Source organism: Ahaetulla prasina, chromosome 13 (genome assembly GCF_028640845.1).
Source record: "Ahaetulla prasina isolate Xishuangbanna chromosome 13, ASM2864084v1, whole genome shotgun sequence".
Lineage (NCBI taxonomy): Eukaryota > Metazoa > Chordata > Lepidosauria > Squamata > Colubridae > Ahaetulla > Ahaetulla prasina.
Window position 1 is genome coordinate 25,715,919 of NC_080551.1, and position 17,202 is coordinate 25,733,120.

A 17,202-nucleotide genomic window follows, 5' to 3' on the forward strand; every position below is an offset into this window, starting at 1 on the left:
AAGGGATTGGACCAGATGACTATCCAACTATTATTCTGTTATTCTTTTTGATTGAGATTGCAATAGCTATAAATAACATCCTGCTAGAAGTAATCTGGAGTTTTTCAATCTTGGCAACTTTGAAAATGGGTGGACTACAACTCCCAGAATTCCCCAGCCAGCAAAGCAAAGCAAAGCAAAGCTGGTTGGGGGATTCTGGGAGTTGAAGCCCACCCATTTTCAAAATTGCCAAGGTTGAGAAACACTGACCAGGAATCTGTGCCCAGTATGAAACTGGCCCGATTCCTCCTCTACTCCTACCCAAAAGTGGTCTGCCCCTTCACTGGGAGAACTCCCTCATGATCAGAAATCAATTGTAAATAAGATTGTGTGAATTGATACGGGAGTTGTATGCTCAGTTTTTCCTCCAGTTTTCCTAAGGACAGCCCTGCAGTTCAGATTGGACTGAGTTACGTGGTTGAAAGTGGACCAAAACAGGATTGTCAGCTTGGGTAACCTCTGACAACGAGGCAAAGTTTTTGGCATTGAGGACTGGCTGGGTTTGACTTGTCTGAAATAATAGAATAACTGAGTTGGAAAGGACCTTGGAGGTCCTCTACCACTTCAGACAAATGGTCGTCCAATCTCTTCTTGAAAACCTCCAGTGTTGGAGCACCCCTGAGTTCTGGAGGCAATTGTTCTGTCAGGGAATTTCTCCCTAGTTCTAGGTTGCTTCTTTCCTTGATTATTTTCCATCCGTCACTTATTGTCCTGTCTTCCGATGCTTTGGAGAATAGGCTGACCCCTTTGGGGCAGCCCCTCAAATACTGGAATATACTGCTAACGTGTCACCCTTAGTCCTTCTTTTCATTAAACTAGACATACCAAATTCCAGCAGCCACCCTTTCTATGTTGGTACAGGGTTTCCTGCTTGAATAGGGGGTTGGACTAGGCCAGTGGTAGTCAACCTGGTCCCTACCACCTACTAGTGGGCGTTCCAGCTTTCACGGTGGGTGGTAGGGGTTTTGTCGGATACTGAAGCACTTTCCTTTTTTTTAATTTGACTTTTTAAAAAAAAATTCATAGCATTATTTAAAAATATTTTCATTAGGTTTTCATAAAATTCCCCGTGACAATTTAAATTTCTGAAAATATACTATTTGTATCGCCCGCGCATAAGTTTAGTTCACGTTACGTAAGTGAAACTAAATGGCGCTACAGTGCGACCACAAACAAAAGAGCCTCGTCCCAGAATAGCTCACACATCTCCCCCCACACCACCCAGCTGTAACAGACAAGCAGAGCTGGTAGCCAGCGCCCCCCACCCCCAAACCCAATCCACGATGTGTGAGAGGCATGCGCAGATGACGATACGTGGTGCATTACTGTGGAACCAGTGGGCGGTTAGAAAATTTTACTACTAACAGATACAAAAGTGGGCGGTAGGTATAAAAAGGTTGACTACCCCTGGACTAGACGGTCTTCAGGGTCCTTTACAACTCTGTTATTCTGTTTGCCTTTCATTTCTTGTGAACTCTCCATCAAATTCTGATGGTGGTACCCAGTTAGAAAAATCATAACCACATTTCCATTTTTTAAAACACCATTCAACCCCAGAAGCACTATACCCTCCTGTCAGTGGGGACTTCGCTTGAACCTTTAGGAAAATCCAATAAGGCACACAGTGGGGGGGAAAAATGAAGATAATGAAGGTTTCCATTAGAAGCTGAAGTTTTATTACAGGAGACCAGTACATAAAGCACATCTAAAATTGATGTGTTCAATGCACTTAATAAAGGTAATGTAATATTAAAGGTACAGGTTCTAAGTACAATATAACAACATTCATATTAGAATGAAAATCAGAGTATTTAAAAGACAACATTAAATCTCTTATTTTTACAATTGTATGTACAAAATGAGTCAAAATACTTTATTCAGGATCAGGATAAAACCGTTGCGACTAAGCTGTCAGGTATAGGAGTGAATTCTAAAGAAAGTCTGATTGCAATGAAAAAAATTAGGTCATAACAGGGCAAAGACCATTAGTATTGTTTTATTACTTTTAATATTTATCTCAATGGCTTATACTTTTTTTAATAACTAGAAAATGGACTTATATATACTGTACACAAAAGACTACATGTTTTTGCATGTCCAGTACAGATTCATGTCAATTTGTAGGTATTTACAGAAGACTGAGCATTTCTCTCAATGAGGTTGGTGATGTATATGTGCTTAATTCTCAGACCGATACATATTTATAATCAGCATTTATTATTTCTCAGACACTATGAGAAACATTACTTGCACAGACTTGCATAATTTATAAAACAATGAAGCCCAAACAGTTAGGGATTGGTATAAAGGAGGTGAAACATGGATTACACAAATAATAAGAGGAACTCTGGTTAAAAAGTGACTTGGATTGATAAGGGAGTGAACAGTAATAATGGACTTGCATCTTTAAAGAAGATTTTATGTTTAAAAAAACAATTAACTGATTATTACGTACAGAGTAAATGTACGTAAGCTTATTAAAATGTAGCCAGGGTGCAGATAAATTTTGATTTCTCCCCCACCCCACCCCGAATAACGATTGGTGTATTAAATCAAAAACAGAAGCATGGAGCTGAGACCTTAATAGTCACTATCCTCTATTATCAAAAAGAGTGGTAAACAAACAGCTTCTTAAATTCCTCAAAAACGATTGCTAAAGATTTTATAATCAGTTAATAGTCCATAAAAGAGTCATAATAAATATTTCAAAGTGTATTCCTCGTTTTAGATATTTGATATCCATTATTGCTAAAATAATACTGGTCCGAACTTTTTTTAAAGTATCAATTTCACATAGCGGTCAATTTCAGTGCCAACTTTTGTCCAGACTTAGACGGTGCCATTTACGATGCCATGGAGAATCAGATTTGCACTTTTTAATTTGCAAGTCTCTACACTTATCTAGATTTACAGTAAATGCACACTGTTGGATGGATGAGTAGTTGAGTAGTAGACAGAAACAGAAAAATTAATCAGCATCTTTATAATATTTGTTCCTTTTTTTTCTTGGCATGTATTGATTTATCAGGCAGTCAGGCCTCCAGTGCCCTCCTATGCAGATCTACTCACAACTTAACTCATGGCAAGCTCAGTGAAACTTCTTGAATAAATGAGGTGGTGAATCTGCACTCGTTTCCTTGGGAGATAACATTCATGATTCAGGAAACAGCTGCACCCGATCAAACTCAGAGGGGCTTGGAAGCTCTAGGGAGAAAGATCTGGGGGTCTTTGCCCTCCGTCACCCAGAGTCACTTTGGGTGAGGTGGACAACCATGTTAATGGGATTGATAGATCAATTTGGGCAAGAGCCCACCAGGGAGGTTCAAAGCGGGGGCCAGACAGAGATGTTTTATAAGAAATTGGGAGCCCAAACTGGGAGTTGAAGTCCACAAGTCTTTACGTTGCCCTGCTTTAGATTTTAATGATGCCATTGCAATTCCTACTTTTGCCCACCAGATTCTGGAATCCCAAATTCACCTGAGTTTTTTTCAGACAATATTTTCAAAATAACACGCTTAAAGTTGCCCTATAGATCACCTGTTGATTCCAGGACCACCTACTTACAGCATTAGAGCTTTGCAGATCTCCAGTTTAAAAACAAAATCTGATGTTTTAGTCCTGTCTTAGTCCTGCCCTGGGAACTAGCAGGACAAGTTCAAATCCCAGATGTTTTGGAGCAAAAACAAGAACCAAAAAACCAGCCCAAATGATGGTGAATTCCTGGCCTTGAAAGAACTTAATTAGGAGGAGAAAAAGAAAGGATACACTATATTGGATATCAAATATCATAGCGAGGAGTTAATTTCCTCCTGATTAAATATACTAGAGACAACTTTATAGAATTATATATTTGAAGAGAAAACCATGACCCCAACTAATACTCTGATGCAGGTACTTCGTTGGGCACGTGGGCAGGATTGTATAAGGTCTATACGCACCTACACACACACACACATAAATATTCCATGAAATATTCGTACAAGATCAAGTGTGGTATTGCCTAGGAATAAAACGGGAAGGGATTGTTGTTCGTCAAATTAACTTTGCTAGCACCACACATCCGAAGAACACAAAAGAACAGACGCTAGTTCTAAACATCTATTTCTAAAATAGAGTATATAGTAAAACAGATAGTATACAGCATAATGTGGTATTTGATAAACAGATAAATATTTGCACCGCGTAGGCTTTCCTTTTTTAAATAGTATATCTTTATCTATAGAGAATGAACGCAAAGTAGTTATAACCATACAGGAGGTGAGCAGAACCACACGGAACAGTTAAATATGACTCAGAAGCTGAGACACAAAGAATGACGTAACAAACCGAGCTAGAGAAAATGTATACAGGCCATTACAAGTCCTTAAATTAGTAGTAAAATAAGGAGTTGGTTGATCAAGTTTAAGAAAGCAGTAAACAAGAGATTTTGCATTTACATGCAGATGTCTACAATTGGTATGTCTTTAAATCTATGCACAAAAATCATTGTTTTTATTGCTTGACATTCAGTTATGGCTAGAGTATTTTTTTTTTAACCTTTATTGTGTACTTTGGAAATAAGAATATTGTTAAAGGTGCCATAAAATGGACAGCACGGAAAACAATTTGCAAATAAACCACCTACCACTGCAATTCTTCTTACGTTTGTTTGTTTTTAAAAAGCCTTGTCTGGGGTTTGTTAAATACGTTAAATATATTCCAAGTGGGAAAAATACATCGTCGCTTGAAGCCTCCCGTGGGCTCAAACATCCATACAAAAAACGCATCTCCACGAAAAAAGGAGCAGGTAGACAAGACAGTTTACACAGAGAGAAGCAGCCAGCTAACGTCCTATTCATCAAAAGAGGGACCACTGGAGGTTTTTTTGTCTTTTTTTTAATACAAATTTTTTTTGTCGCGTCAAAATAGAAAATTTTGGAATTAGGAAAATATATATATACAGTACCTCTGTGGTTTGTGAAATAAAATTCACAATATTGCTTATGAATTTTCTGCATTTCGAGAGGATAACACGTGATTGTAGGGTCCTGTGCATTTATGCATCTTCAGTAAATGAGGGGTAAAGCCAAGGAGGGGTGGAAGAGGGAGATATTCTGAATTTCAAAGGTAACAGGATGAACGTCTAAGAGTAACTAAATATGTACCGTAGCAATAGACTCTAAAAACTGAATGTTTTTAGATGCTTCACTTGGAGATTCAAAATGCACAGGAACTGAGGATTTATTTTTGGATTCAGTTGGTTTATTGCTCTGAAGAGTTAGGATTACGCCCTGCTACCCATAAAAATCCAATCGGTGGATTTATTTATTGACATAAAGTAATGATAGGTTACAGCTCATTTTATTTCTAGAGCTTCTCGCATCTAATTTTATTAAATCAACTGTAGGACTAAGCTTAATGCCCACATATAAACATGATATGCCCATATTCCTCTATGAGTTTGTATTAGAGTAGGTGATGACAAGACAAACAAGAGTAAAATGAAGGATGAAAAGGATGTCCCATAATCTTTGAGGATATAGACATGCAGACGTTGCAGGTTTTTAAAAAGAGACTAGACAACCATTTGTCTGAAATGGTGTAGGGTTTCCTGCCTGATCAGAGGGTTGGACTAGAAGACCTCCAAAGTCTCTTCCAACTCTGTTATTCTGTTCGGTTCTATATCCTCAAAAGTTATTGGGACATCATTCATTAATAAACAATTAACTGATTCGTGGTACAGGACTTGGAATGGTTTCCTAAATGCTTATTTAAAAAAAAACACCCAACCACCCACAATTATATAATAAATTTTAAATTGGTCACACTGCTATTCTTAAATTGTGATGGTTTAAAATGGATTTGAATCATTCTAACCCAACCTGGGAAATTCCTGGCTCAATAGCTTAACGTGCTTTTCTTGCCAAACATAGAGGTGAAGTTGTATTTATGCTTGCTTTTCTGAAAATGATAAAAAACCTATCTGGGGGAGAAAAAAAACCTAACAACTCCTAAGTGAGTAACACAGATAGCTCTACTCCATGTTTTATGCTAACTCAGTAAGGTCATAGATGTATCTATGTGTATGTGTTTCTCAACCTTAGCCACTTTGAAGATGGGTGGACTTCAACTCCCAGCATTCCCCAGTTAAATTCTGGGATCCAGAAGCGTGAGCCTTGCCAAGGTTGAGAACAACGGTCTAAGGCAATCATCGGGGAACTTGGATCAGTGCAGGAGACAGCTGTGGGATCTGCAGCTGCATCCTCATTGATCCAGTAACCCATCATGTTGCCAGGTTTTCTGGAACTGACCTCTGACCTCCATATTCATTGCCCCTTGGCCCTCTCTTTGACCTTCATGGATCACAGAAACTCCTTCTAATCCTTGACCCCTTTGGATGAAACCTGTGTCCCTGTCATTCCCAGGACCTGTGCTTGTAGTTAAGAAGTCAATCCTTAGGAAAGTCTGCAGTCTAATGTGATTGGACCGGTTGATCAATTCGGTGGGAAAAAACACTCTAATTGGTAGGATGGGGGTGATCGGATTCAGAGGAATCTAGTCACATATTTGAAATACGATTCGCTTTTCTTTGGCCTGTTCAATAAATTCCTAATTCTTTTCCTCTAGAACTCTTCCTCTTAAGAAACATGGAAAAAAAGGCAAATAATCCATGTCTCCAGAGAAATTCTCATTTCTGTTTCAGCCTCCCTCCTTCAAAAGTCACACAACTGACACTACGTTAACGCTACACAGTTAATGTCAATTATGGAATTACTTAAGAGCAGGGGTCTCCAACCCTGGCAACTTTAAGCCTGGAGGACTTCAACTCCCAGAATGCCCCAGCCAGCACACCTGGGATATCTGGGAATTGAAGTCTACCGTTTTTAATGTTGCTGAGATTGAGAAAAACTGTTCACATATCATTGGGGGATTTTAAATAGCTTTTTTAAAGGTTGTAATAATCTATTTAAGTAAATAAGTCAGAGGTGTCTGCGGGGAAGGAATTAAGAGTCAGTCATGGCAACTACAACCATCTAATCATTTTCACCTCCTCCCAGCAGACGGTATAATTAATGATTTCAGTATAATAAAGACTGCTTTTTCCTTTATGTTTAATGCTGCTGAACACCGCCAGACTCTGCAGGTTGCACCAGATGGCAAACCTGGAACAATAAATAAATAAGTTAAAAATTTAAACCAAGTCGCACGAATGGTTGATTTTGCATAAGGTTAACAGGATGAAATTATATTTGGCACCTAAGGAAATCTTTCCGGACAGGTGATCTCTCCAATCCTCCACTCATCCCTTGTAGAATTTTTTTTTTTAAACGTAGGTAAAAGTGGCGGGTTGGAAAATCTTGCCACTTTCCCCCAAAGTTTCTTTACTTGGGAAAAGCACAACACAGTATCTAGAAATATTCAGGATTCGATGTTTTTGTTGTTGTTATTAAAAAAAGATAAAACAGTGGTTGTTTGACATGCATTATGGGTCAGTGTGGACTTATTTCCCCAACACATACTGTAAGCTAGGGGTGTCCAACCTAGGTCACTTTAAGTCTTGTGTACTTCAACTCCCAGAATCCCCCAGCCAGCCACGAATGGGGAATTCTGGGAGTTGAAGTACACAACTCTTAAAGTGGCCGAGGTTGGACACGCTTGCTGTAAAGCCTCTTCTGTTGGTTTAGTGTGAATGTTTAACAGGGTTAAGTAGCCGAAAGCTGAGAATCCAAACAACTGACATTCCATGGGGACAAACGTAGGTCTGTCCAGATTAGTTGCTCAATGTAAGAAGAGCCCCCACATTTCTCAAAAGCGTTTTGAACCATAACTCTGGTCTCCCTGTTGAAGAGTTTGAAAGGTCCCTGAGCTTTAACCAAAACTTCTAAATTCTTGGGCATCTATTACCGATCACAAGATGGATTGTCATTCACAGTTAAGTCAATCATAAGGTGCTTATATACCCTTTTTTCTCTTTTTTTCCAATTCGCACAAAGAACGGTCAGGAATTGTTGTGGTGAATGGCAGGGCCGGAACGAGAGAGGATTCAGGGTTTGGCAGTGGCGTTAGGATTATTATCTGGCTGCCCCTTGACAAAGGTGATTCAATCGACATTCCTTAGCAAAAGAAAAAAACATCCCTCAGCCCCCACCCCACCCCAAACAACCACAAAAAACGACAACGTAAAACCCTGTATAACAAATATGTAATTTTCCCTGAGTAAAACCCGCAAGTGCTCTACGCGTCCATATTGCACTGGAGAGAAATGAACAACATGTGCAAAAAAAAGCAACAAAGACGGAAGCTCACGAACACATCTTTGACAAGAATTATTTTGCGATGGCCTCACGCTTTACGGAATGTCGGAAACACAAAAGCACTTCCTTCCTTTCACCTACGACGTAACAAAAAAAAGACCCACCACCCACGCGCCTCTGCTATGGCACATTCAATGAGATCAAATGCTTTTTCCAAAGACAAGTAGACAAATTCCATCCACAAAAATAATACAAAGTTGGTTTGTTTTTTGTTTTTCTTTTTTAGAAAAATTACATTGCTTTCTTTCATTTTTTTTTTCACATTACAAAATCTTTTTTGTTTGTTTCTACCTTTACACAAATCACATTTTATTGCAGGAATATTTCAAGTGCCACCAAATATTTATAGAAGGGTTAAAAAAATAGAAGTCTCTCTAAGTGGTCCAGACAAGGCTTTATATAGAATATTTTTTCCACCTTCTATTTTTGACTTACATATCTTCAACACATTTTCTTTATTCCATGGACACTTAATGGCCTAACAACAACCATGCACCCCTACACCCCACACATTCAAGAGTACACACACATTCAGACCTTGATAACCTTATGACCATGAAAAGCTCCCTAAAAAGACAACCAGATTTGAAAGAATGTCACATATCATGTCAGTTCATAATTTTAAACAATATAAACACGACTGAAACAGAACTGTGCCATCAAGACCCAGGACTAGAGGCCTTCTTCTAAATCAGTGCAATAGGTCCACCAAAAATAGGATGGGAGAATGAAAACCCAAATTAATTTTAACTGCCAGTTTTCTGGAGTTCACCTGCAGGTATTGTGAAGCTTTGATATGTCCCACCACACAGCATGCTACGCTTTATATCGCTGAATCCCAGCTGAAGTTTGTTATATCCAACAAGTATATTAATTAGGCTACCAACCTTGGATGTTAAAACTTATTCCTGAATTTTATGTTTTGGCTGATGGGTTTTCCCTCTGATCTGATATTCAAAGTAGATATTGCTGAGTACAAGTGGACTCCCTCAGCATTTTTCATAAGAGATTATCAGCACCATTGTATCCTTATCAAAATACAGTTTGGTGTGATACTTCCCTAAAGAATCAGGGAAGGAAGAGGGTGGCTTAACTGCCAGTAGCTGCTTTTGAGACTTTTGAGAAGAGCATCAACAGCTTGGAAAGTTTTTTTAAAAAAATGAATCATCCAACAAGTCAATCCAGAATTCTCACCAATGGCACAAAAGACACAAAAGCTCAGATTGTCCTATTTTGGATGCTTTATTTGAAGACCTAACTCTCTGGAACAAATTCTCATGCAGGGAAGGTGGGAAGCAAAGCGAAGAAGAGGATGATCAGCAGGAAGGGATTTAGTTACAGTGCTGAAGGGGACACTGTTGGAAGACTCCAGGGACCAAGTGACTGTCATGGAGAGTATCTAAGGGCTTGCTAACAGTCAACAACTTGGTGGCACATAATTAATTAATCAAAGTAAGGACCCAAAGTCCTATAATGCTGGGAAAGAGAGAAGGGAAGAGAAGAGGATGGCCACCTATTGCTGTAAACCAGTTTGAAAGATCTGAAGGACCAGATGCAGAAAATCTATCTCGAAGGTGAATAAGAGTTGGCACAGATTTGATGGCACTTGATCAATCACCTGAAAAGAAGACAATGCTCCATGTCAGAACAATGGAAATTTACAAGCAACCAGAAGCTCCTACTATTAGCACTTAATTTAAAAAAATGAGCTGTAAATAATGCTGATTTCCAAACCGAAAGTCAACTTTTTTTCTTTCATAGACATGACAGGATGTGAGCAAACTATGATATGGTTTGTGTGCATACATGATCCTACAGAAGGTATGATGAAGCAGAGGATGAAAATATTCTTCTCAAAAGTTTTAGCTGCCTACTAAAACGGTCTCTAAGACAAGGATAAAGGATAAAGAGCCTGAGACAAGAAGACACATCCCTACATACGCTTTATATTCAGATCATTGGAATGCTGAACCTAATTATTCTTTTAACCTAGTTTTTTAAAGAAGAGTAGCTTGCAAGACTGGCTGACATTACTAGTATCCATGAATAAACATCTCAATCACTTCCATTCTTGACGATATTTTTTACCAAAAAGACAACTGGAATCAGAACTGAAAATGACCCTCAGAATTATTAAGAGTTCCTTAGTGGTCAATAAATTAAAAACACCTAATCTACTCCGATAAACATGAGTTAAGATTGCTGCTAATGCACACTGTACTTCAAGATGCAGGGAAGTGAAATAGTATGAGAATTAAAGACGATGCAATTAAATATGGGTGATTCAACAACTCAACCAAAGAGCCTTATGTAGGTCTTATGTGGAAGGAGATCCCACGGAACTCAACAGGGCTTCCCAACAGATCAAAGGGCATAGGATTGCAACCTTGGTCACTGGCTCTAAACACAACTTTGAAGACCAGGAATCCAACTGGAACTTCTGGTCACATTGAGGGAACCCTCTCCAAGATTTTGAAGTGGTCCAAGGAGCAAATGGAATGTCAAAAGAAGAACTGGAGTCCAACTTGTGTCACCCCTTTTTGGATCAGATTTTGCATTTGCATAGGTGGATTTCAGTGGCCATGATATAAATCATTCTTAATATATAGAGCTTCTTGCTCATGATCCCAGGTGCAGGTAGCTAAAGCGTAGCATGTGGTAGGCAGAGCATGAATTCAGATTGCTTTAGATTTCAAAAGGCGGAGTGACCGAGAAATCAAGATGCCAGTGGCAGTTCCAGGATCCAAGCTGCCGACATGTTTGACCGCCTCCCATGGCAGCTTCTGTTTGGAACAGACTGTAAAGCAAGGGGACAAGTAGCACCTCTTGGTTTACAAAGGAAGTAGCCACATGTAAGAGCAGGGTTATTTAACAAGCCTCCAGCTGTGTCACAACTGAGCAAATATTTGGATTTCCATGCACTGAATACAAGATTTAAGTCCATGGACACTATCCACGAGAAAAAAAACGTATGTCCCCTACCTCTTTTAATTTGTTGAATCTGTTTCTCTTTCTACACACACACACACACACACACACACAAAATGTAAACAAAAGTATTAGGACCAATATTTCCAAAACACAAGTGTCTAAATTTGGTTGTTGGAATCCATATTTACTCACTCCAGGAAATGGGCTGATTTTAAAAAGGTGTTGCTAAAAAACCAACACATTTGTTAAGTGATTAAACATAGCTCTATTTTTTTTTCTTTTCAATCCCCATTGTCAGTAATCTGGTTTAAAAATAGGGATATTTTTTTTTTGCTTCTCCAATAAAATCATAGTTTTAAGACCCAGAGAACGGTTTAGAAACTTGACGTCCCTCCTCCCTCCCTCCCTGCCCCTTACACAAGACCACGGAAGGGCATCGCATGACCTGGGCCAGCCTCTCTGCCAAAGGAAACGTGGAAAATAGCAGCACAACCTCCTTTGCAGTGTTCTCCTCCTTCCAACCCTCCGTTAAAACTTGGATTTCTGGTGTACATGCAGCACAAACATTGAACACGCCAGCATATAATTTAAAAAGAAAAAAAGGTGCAAAATGAAAGTGCCTTATCAATTCAACAATAAAAGCTATACCAGTTAACTACAATTTTTATATTAATTAAAACAATATATAAACAATATCATCTCTTTTGCTATATATTGACTTCATGCCCATTTACCCTGTAATAGATTATAATGCTATTGCTATGGACTCTTTTCATGCCATTCCGCCTGGCGGCAATCACGGTACGGTGAAAAGACATCGTCCTTCATGAAACAATGAGCAAAAGTTGTGCAAAACTGATGAAGCGAAGCCTCTGCAGTGCACACCAGTCGCTGGAGTCGAGCTGGAGATTCGGTTCGGACCTTGTTCGGCGAGCGTCTCTGTGGGCAGTGAGTTACAAGGACAGAGGGAAGCCCTCCTTCTGTGTAAACAGAGGCTGAAGACTGAGAAGTCCAGGCGGGGGGAAAAGGGTCCCTTCGGGTGGGCATCGCAGCAACGGGACCAAGGAGACAAGGAAGTCCAACCCTTGTTTCGTTTTCCCCCCCCTCCTTTGCCTGGCGCCGGTGCCTGGAAGATGTGCAGTGTGCTGGCTCCCTACGTCTTGCGCAGGGCCACGAAAGTGTCTCGGTTGAATCTCTTTCTTCTCTCGTTCTGCTTGCATGTTTGTCCCCCAGAGCTTCTAGAAGGCTGGAGAAGATCCCTTTACCCTTCCATCTGCACCGTTGGCTCAAATTCTGAAGTGAACAACTCCTTGTACAAGGGAGGAAAATGAAGTCGCACAATCTCTGGGTATATTGCTCTGAACGCCATGAGCTTTTCTGTATGTCGTCCACACAGGGCTCTTAAGGTAGACACTTTGCATATTAGCTGTGAGGGGAAACAGAGGAGGGCTCAGTGAAGGGTTCGGCCATTATTTTCTGGGGGGGAGGGAGGGGCATCAAGGGAGAGGAGCCATAAAAGCTTTTAAGCACCCTTGGAGGAGAGAATGGGCTGAGGTCACGGTGGAAGGAGAACCTCATGGGTTGTGTCAAGGAACTGTGTTGGTGCCACCAAGTGTCAAGGAACTGTGTTGGTGTCTTTCTCTTTCGGGTTTTATCATTTGCTGCTGTCCTAGCGGTAAAGACTCCTTCCTCGTAAGCTGCCCAGAATTTGGTGTTAAGATGGGCTGCTTTGCCAATGTTTTAAATGAGTAAAATATTACAAAGTTGTGAGGGCTGAAAGATAGCACCTCTCTAACTGATTTCTGGTCTTTCATTTATTCTACTTGTTCCCTTTTTCCACTTTAGGGCCTGCAAGGCAACAGGGGTTAGAAAAGCTGAGGGAAAATGAGGAGGGGGGATTCTCCCCCTATAATCAAATGCTATCTTTCAGAAGCATTATAGGTTATAGGTGAGTATGGGACCCATAATGCTCATCTAGCAATAGTGGCTTTACCTTCTTCTAGTAGCAATGTCAAAAAAAAAAAAAGGCTATAAAGAAAGTTGGATTCCTTCCAAGAGGAAGAATTATACTTCATACAATTTTAAGAATTACATTAAAATGGCGGCATAAATAATGCTCAATTTCTAAAGAGCTAAACTGACCCCCGATCCAACCCTGAGATTCAAAGCCTTGGACTCCAGTTCAGCACCTACAGCAACTCCAGAAGAAAGAAATACTTTATCTAACGTTCTCTAGAGCAATTCCTCATAATAGGAATTATTATTCAGGCTTATTAAATAATCACTTTTCCTCCATCACATTTTAAACAAGCATCACAGAATATGCCATAAAGGATGCTGTTCATTTAGTTGACAGTTGGGCTGCTGGTCTAGCTACTTAAATAGACTTTAAAGTGCAAAGTTTGCGGTAGATTCATTACCTTTGTTAATATTCCATCTTCCCGATGGTTTTTCTGCAGTACATGTTGAAGCGCAAACTGAATTTTTTGCTGAAGCTTTTCAATTTTTACCTTTTCCTGAAGCCATGATCGATCTAAAAGTAAAGAAAGAGTGGGAAGGGCCATTCAGGTGGTTCTTTTCAATTACAATTTGCAGATATTATATTTATTGGGTTGAAATGTTGGGGGAGCTCCACTATCACAAACAGAGCAATCCAGCTCTCCTGATAGTGCACCAATCTCAGCTGACTTGCCATCTTCAATTCCTTGGTAGAAAGCAAGAGAGGTTGAAGAGCACCTGATGGTTCTCCATCCTCTTCTTGTTTCTTTCTAGAAATGGTTCACATTTTCCCTGAAGTTTTGGGGATCAGGCAAAATAGCACTAAGCAATAGCCTTAGACTTGCATACTGCTTCACAGTGCTTTACAGCCCTCTCTAAGTGGTTTACCTCCCAACCATCTGGGTCCTCATTTTACTCACTCAGAAGGATGGAAGGCTGAGTCAACCTTGAGCCTGGTGAGATTCAAACTGCCAATTGTAGGCAGCTGGCAGTCAGCAGACGTAGCCTGCAGTACTGCACTCTAACCACTGCGCCACCATGGCTTTTAAATATTAGCTGTTGGTCTTTAAAAGGCTTTTAAGTATGAGTAGAGAGCTGCTGGGTCTTCAAGCTTCAGGAGGCCACGAAAGAGCACATCTGTGCCATGTCATTCCTTTCCTGAAACATCTATTTCAAGGGTCTCCAACCTTGGCAACTTTCAGACTTGTGGACTTCAACTCCCAGAATTCCTCAGCCAAAGTCTGAAAGTTGCCAAGGTTGGAGACCCCTGATCTATTTGACTTTCAGGATTACCAAGCTAAGGTTTTCGATAACAAAACCTGCCGACTATTGGAACTGAACCAACTATATTGCTCTGAAGGAAAAGTCCAGTATTTTGGCTCAGGGGCAGAAAATACTCCAGTGGGATTTCATACTCTCGGAATATCACCAAAAGGTTAATTTGAAAAAGCAAAATTACTTCCTCGGATTAACGTCATACCTGCAGATAGTAAAACGAAAGCTGAGAATAATGCAATCTCGTCTTCAGTAAGGTGCATAGAACACAAACTCTTTCCAAATTCAAAAACGAAACTAATGAAATCTTCACAGCCTGCGAAATAAAAGAATCAAACAGGGTTTCTTCCAAAGAATGCGACATAGGACTAAAAAAATATTTTCAGCCCCTGCATTTGCATTTAGTGTACTAAAACTCTGCTTGGTATATTTTTCTAGCTTAAACCCTTAATTTTTCAATTTAAATGTCAGGGTACCATTGTGTGATACTTAAGTCCCATGGAAGGCTAAAGAACTGTAATTAACTTGTGCCCCTGGGTATTTATGATTAATCCTTTGAGTTATTTCTATAAAACATATTTGTTTGGGATAAAAAATTAGTTTTCAAAAAGCAGCATTTTTTAGAAGTGACGTTTAGAATATTAACACATTCGAATGAAGCATTTATTGCCTTACCTAATGATTTGAATACATCTGGGCCAGCGTATTTGCCATCGAAGTACACTGTGTTGTTCTGAGAGTCAAAGGCACGGCACATTCTGATAAATACAACCTCTAAAGACCCTAAACGAAATAGGAAAAGGTTTTTCAGTGGCATTATTAGGTCTGTCTTAAAGAAATAATAGGCTTCAGGTTGCTTTTAAAAGTGTGTCTTGTTCACCAAGGACACCTTGTTATGGGCTGTAACTTCATTTTCAATTGTATATGTTGCTTATTAAATCAATGTCATCTATTTCGTGTCTATATAAAATAATGGGAAAAGAAAAACAGTATTTTCTTCACTTAATAATAAAGGATCTTCTAGGCTGCTGCTTCTCAACCTTGGCAACTTGAAGAAGGATGGACTTCAACTCCCAGAATTTCCCAGTCAGAATTTATTTTATTTATTAATTCAATTTATATACCGCCCTTCTCCTGAAGGACTGAGGGCGGTTTACAGCCAAGTAAAGGCCACCCATTTTCAGGTTGAATTCTGGGAGTTGAAGTCCACCCATCTTCAAGTGGCCAAGGATGAGGAATACCACTTGAGACTACGTATGAGTTTTATGGGTTTCTCTAAAAACCTTTCAGCAACATGTCAGAAATAATTATCATACTTTTACGGGAGCGATTCTAGGATTAACTGAAACAAACATGGATTTCAGCATCTGCCTTACTGTCACATAATTTCCTTCTCTGGGTTCTTCTTTACCAGCAGGAAGGAACACATGACTTCCTCAAAGGCTAAGGTTCTAACGTTCTCCATGCAACCCAGGACATGATGAACAAAGATCTCAGGAGTTTGCAGGTAGTCTTAGCTAAGTTTAGCAACAACACGCTCTGCAGTAATGAACAGAGTTTCTACTTTTCATGTTTTATTCATCGTAAAGGGCTTCTTCCTGTCATTTTTAAAAATTTAACTGTGGGTTGTTGTTTTTTAGTAGCAATTACTAGTCCCCACAAACAGAGCAACAGAGAAACCTGTGAGTGACAATAATTGAGTGGAAAGTTTGTAGTTTTAGCTGTTGGGAAAATTGGATTCCCATTGCAACCCACACTGCACAATCCTTCAGACAGGCAAACGCATTTCACAAAAGGCACGAACCTGCTTTTAAAAGCACAATTTGATCATTTTGGCATAGTTCCATAAAGCCGTCGATGCGTTTGGCAAACTCTACGACATACTGTATTGCTTCTGTTATCTTCACCGCACATAACTGCCACATGACTTCTCTTTGCTGGGGAAGAGAAAGAAAACCCGAGTCCTTCATAAGGCTTGCTAAACTTTTCCCAGGAAAGACTCCAAACGAATAAAATACACACGAGCTTGAAGGAAATCAGAGCATCACTTTGGACTCCAACAGCCCCACTGCTAGTTTCAGATGTTCTGGTGACCAGTTCACCTTTTTCTTTTTTTTTCAAATTTGCACATTTAATTGCAATACACTGATATTTTTTTTCCCTTTTAAAACCTACATCGCAAAGCGCTTGGAATCATGTAAATGTAACAAATGTAAAATTTGTTATTACCGGTTCTGTGGGCGTGGCTTGGTGTGGGGGGGTGGTATTGTGACTAGGTGGGCATGGCCGACTTTTTTTTTTTTTACTTTTAAAAGCATTTTTTCTACAACCTCTTCAGCCGAAGAGGTTGTAAAAATATGCTTTTAAAAGGCTCTGATGATCCCAACTGAGTTGCCTGATCGTCAGGGGCTTTTGTTTTCTTCTAAAAGCATTTTTTTTTTGCCTTTAAAAGAAAAAAAAGCCTCTGACGATCAGGCAACTCAGCTGGGGTCGTCAGAGCCTTTTAAAAGCACTTTTTTTACAACCTCTTCGGCTGAAGTGGTTGTAGAAAAAATCCTTTTAAAAGGCTCTGATGATCCCAGCTGCGTCACGCTATCATCAGAGGCTTTTTTTTTTACTTTTAAAAGTATTTTTTCGGCTGAAGAAAAAATGCTTTTAAAAGTAA

The 17,202-nt window shown here is 39.6% G+C and overlaps 1 protein-coding gene across 3 annotated transcripts in view; it reads right to left on the reverse strand.

Annotated features, from left to right (window-relative positions):
- Positions 1-2,235: 2,235 nt before the first annotated feature.
- Positions 2,236-17,202, reverse strand: part of RORA (RAR related orphan receptor A) — a 158,128-nt gene continuing 143,161 nt past the window's right edge. For all 3 annotated transcript variants that reach the window (XM_058156433.1, XM_058156434.1, XM_058156435.1), the window contains 5 exons: positions 16,342-16,474; positions 15,213-15,320; positions 14,743-14,853; positions 13,685-13,797; positions 2,236-12,690 (listed from right to left, as the gene is read on the reverse strand). In XM_058156433.1, coding sequence (XP_058012416.1) covers positions 12,526-12,690; positions 13,685-13,797; positions 14,743-14,853; positions 15,213-15,320; positions 16,342-16,474 — 630 coding nt within the window. In that variant the 3' untranslated portion in view covers positions 2,236-12,525. The remainder of the gene's footprint in view (positions 12,691-13,684; positions 13,798-14,742; positions 14,854-15,212; positions 15,321-16,341; positions 16,475-17,202) is intronic.